This window comes from Silene latifolia, chromosome 9 (assembly GCF_048544455.1).
Source record: "Silene latifolia isolate original U9 population chromosome 9, ASM4854445v1, whole genome shotgun sequence".
NCBI lineage: Eukaryota > Viridiplantae > Streptophyta > Magnoliopsida > Caryophyllales > Caryophyllaceae > Silene > Silene latifolia.
The window spans coordinates 204,018,145-204,022,300 of record NC_133534.1 but is presented as its reverse complement, the minus strand read 5'-3'; the positions used below and the strand labels follow the sequence as shown (position 1 = coordinate 204,022,300).

At 37.2% G+C, this 4,156-nt stretch overlaps 1 protein-coding gene across 2 annotated transcripts; it reads right to left on the bottom strand.

Moving 5' to 3' along the window:
• Nucleotides 1-1,616: 1,616 nt before the first annotated feature.
• On the bottom strand, nt 1,617-3,079 carry LOC141598460 (NADPH:adrenodoxin oxidoreductase, mitochondrial-like). Of its 2 annotated transcripts, none has more exons than XR_012523526.1 (4): nt 2,675-3,079; nt 2,450-2,526; nt 1,973-2,052; nt 1,617-1,805 (listed from the first exon to the last, which is right to left on the bottom strand). XR_012523526.1 is itself a non-coding variant. In XM_074418180.1 (4 exons), the coding sequence occupies exons 1-4, from the start codon at nt 2,789-2,791 to the stop codon at nt 1,793-1,795; spliced, it is 282 nt and encodes a 93-aa protein (XP_074274281.1). In that variant the 5' UTR covers nt 2,792-3,079; the 3' UTR covers nt 1,723-1,792. The 2 variants fall into 2 exon arrangements, 1 of the variants encoding a protein (XP_074274281.1); XM_074418180.1 differs by having other exon boundaries at nt 1,723-1,805; nt 1,973-2,047.
• Nucleotides 3,080-4,156: the final 1,077 nt, after the last annotated feature.

The following is a 4,156-nucleotide window of genomic DNA, read 5'->3' as shown; positions in this document are numbered from 1 at the left end:
AAGTAGATTCCTAAACTACAAAAGTTTTACTTCACTATCGCAAAGGCTTGTTTCAGTTTCTAGCATCTTGTTTAAAACATTCCCAAAGGGTGATTAACGATTTACCATCAGAGATTAAATAACAATTACGTTTATAAGCAAAGGATAGGCTAACCTCAAGAGTTTCATTCCGACACTGCACATTTTTAATAGAAAGCAGCTGATTTTCTCAAGTCATTGATAGCCAGGTGAAACAAAGTCCAAAAAAATGCCATCATTACAAATTAAAACCAGAAATCCTTTTTTTCCCCAACAAAAGGGTAAATGGAAGCCATGATATTCTCAAGTCATTGATAGCCAGGTGAAGAATAGCATCTAAACTTTAACGGTACAATGCAACCAGATGTGAAAGAAACATAAGACGACGTAACAAAAATAAAAGACTGTCATTCTATTGGCAAAATGAGTCACCTGGAGACCAAGATTTTCTGAAGATGGAAGCACACCACGAGACCTGCCAGCATTATTGAATTCCTGAGAGATTTTAAACAACCATATAAGCAACATCTACACATACTTCTTCTAGTAAACCAGAAACAACATAATCGTAGACTACACTTGTGAAACAAACCGTCATGTGGCCATAATTCAGAACGTGCAATCAGTTAACACGATATCCATAAAAGTAACTCATACCTGGGCAAACTGAGAGAGTTCAGGAGCATTCCATCTGAAAACAGGGCGACTTATCTTAACTAATCCAAAGTTTTCGAACATAAAAAATTCCAAGTTGTCCTGTTCCTTTAGCCAGAAGTGATCGTCTAACAAGGCCAATGTATCGCTTCCTGCTTCTACCATCTTTAGTTTCGAGAATACTAAGATGAGGGTGTTCCGCTGTAGTCACCATCTTTTGGAATATGTCGCTGAATTTCCCTTGTTTGGCACTGATGGGAACTGGAGCATCAATACCCATATTTTGGCTAAGCTGCACGGGAACATCATTCATAACCATTGAGAAGGCAGTGTTGGTCAGCCATGCAATGTTCATCATATGCATTCAAATTAGCATCACATACAAAAGGAACAGTAACCAATCAGACAGAAGTATACAGAAGCAAAGAATAAATTTACCTTTGTAGAACAGTGCACCGAATTAGCATAGGAGTACTGGACAACATTGAATTCAAAGGCACACCAGAAGTAAATTTGCAAAAGATATCGAGAAAACATGGAATGAAGTTTACTCACCTGTCATACAAAAATAACGCCACATCGCAACTAGCTAAAGAATCTTTATCAGTAAGCAGATTCTCGACCTTGGCCTCAGGAATCTCTCGCAAAACAAGGAATTTCTGGCTTCCCTAGCAAGGTAAAAACAATTATATAAGCATAATATATATAGCACACGTGATCAAACCTTTTTGTAATACTACAGTTCAGGCCTTTAGGGCCTCAGGCCTTACTAGAAAGTTTACTTTCCCCGACATACTAGAAAAGAAGCTCACAACGGAAAGCACCTTTTGTAATACTACAGTTCGGGAATAAAATTCAACAGTCTCAGAACTCCTTAAATAAAACGGGAAATAAGTAAATAACCATGGATTCAGTATAAATGCTAACTAAAATATCTAGACATGACCTCAGAAGAACAGATCCAATTCATGCCAAAAGTGAGTGACTCAAAACCTCCGAACTAGCTTCAACTTCACAATGTGTCGAGGAAAGAAAAATAAGAACTTCAATAAATCGAGGGTGGTCATACATATTGCTGAACTTGGCCTTCAATGCACTCTCCATATCCTTTTTAGTAACCCTAATCATCAAATCTGATCAATTCAAAGCTAAAATTGAGAATACAACAACACCAACACTATAATTCTACATCAATAACATCAAATAATAACCTAATGCAATTAATTAGATAAACGAACAAGTAACGAAACTCAAAATAAAGAGTTTTTCCATAGAAGAAAATGTAAGAAAATGTACGTACTGGAGGATCAGATTTGTCATTTGAGTGTATTGCTCAAGATATAGGTACATCTCTAATGTACTCGTAACTGAATGTCTGTGCTGTAATGCACGGCAAGTTATTATCGGCAATAAATAATCTATAGAACAGAAGAAATGATTAAGAAATCAGAATGTTGATTAAAACTTATTATGTTTTATTCTTTTCATTATAACCATAGTCACAGATAGCTAACATGTGAGGAGATTAAAACTAGCAGAAAGCGAGGTTTATATGTAAGGGTATCTAACAATGAACACAGAATTCAATTATTCCAAACATATTAACTAAATTTCCCATAAATCTGTAAGGAAACATTCAAGACAACTCAGAAATTAAATGATTAACCTAACTAAAAAACAATCTGCTAAAGTAAGAACAAGTGAAGAACAAATCTATAATACAGAAAAGAAAAAAAGGAAATTGATAGGAGGTGAGTAAGAAGAACGACATGCATACCTATCCTCATAAGGGATAAGAAGGAAGAAAAACCCTGAATCATTTTCAACTTGAGCTGTTTGATGAGCTTCGAGCATCTAAAACATTCCACCAAAATTCAATGTCAATAACAAAATCAATTCACAATTTATGGAAATCCAGCAAAAATATATGGATACAATGAGAACTGGTAATTGGATTAACAAATCAATAACTAATTATTGAAAAAAAAGGGATGGAATGAACCTTATCGGCGGTACAAAATACTGCAGGACCGCTACCAAAGATACGGACAAGCAAATGATTGGAGGAAAGTGAAGAGAAAGTTATGTAAATCCTTGCTCTTGATCGAAATACCGCCATTCATTTTCCCTCTTTTGCGTAAACTTTTGTGTTATTTTCTAGGGTTATTATTCCCAACATCAACAGAAGAATCTCCAATGGTAAACAACCCCGGCACCACTCCTGACAGAACACTCGATTCATTTTCGGGAAAAGGCGAAGGAGATGAAGACTGAACGGAAACGGAAGCGAGAAGAAGGAGTAATCGTTGGAGGGGGGTAATGATAGGGTGGATGATGGAGTTGGAGATCTTAGAAGAAGAGATATTGAACTGTGAAGAGGGGAGGCTAGGGTTTATTAATCTTTTGCAGTTAACTAGAGACTCTTTTACATCGGTCACTTAAAACGATGTGAATGATACCTCATTTACATCGTTTATGTTTAAAATCGATGGTACAAATAATTTTGTACATCGGTTTTTAAAAATAATCGATGCAAGGAAAAAAACTGTACACATTTTACATCGGTTTTGGTAAGAACCGATGTTATTTATAAACATTTACATCGTTTTAACTAAAACCGATGTCTTTGTGGTGATGTCAATAGGACTTTTTCTACTAGTGTAGTCACATGATATGTTGGTTGTACTTTGTGATTGTTGAATATTATCATACGAGTATTGTGACGGTTGTTGGTTTTGATTGTTGATAGTAGTTGTGGTTGATTGTATCTGTCTGTGTTCTTCGGGGTGCGTCCCTGGCTGAGTGGAGTCACTTGCGGGAGTGGTTTCACGCCCATTATTCGCCTTCTGTGGAACCCGCCACATAAGGGATGTGCACATTAATGGATTTGGGTTTATCGCTCGACGGAGATGAGTTGGGCTTAGGTGGGAACGGCTGCGGCCCCCCACTGGCGGCGAGGAGTAACCTGTTGCGATGGGTACTCTGGCAGGGCTACACACTTTAGTGTGTAGTCAGTATTGTGGAGTTGATGATAGAGTTCGGAGTATATCGGTGACGATTGAGCTGTGTTGTTTGTTGTATTGTTGAGTTATATAAATTGTGTGATTAGTACTGACCCCGTTTATTGTTTTAAAAACTGTGGTGATCCATTCGGGGAAGGTGAGTAGTTGTTGAGCAGGTATGAGTCGAAATACATGGGATAGCTGGGATTTGTCACCTTCAGATGATAAAGTCGTCCGCTGTAGCTTGAGTAGTTGTCAGACATTTCATTTAGTTGATTAGACAGTTGTTTTGGGAACTTGTAACCCGTATTTTGGGCATTTGGTTTTGAAATGTATTTATTCACTAAACTTATACTATTTAAAGGTTTTTTCGTTATTGTCTTATGATTATCATTGCCTCGGGAAACCGAGATGGTGACATCTTTATACCTGAGTGGTCCTGGTAAGGCACTTGGAGTATGAGGGTGTCACAAAGTGGTATC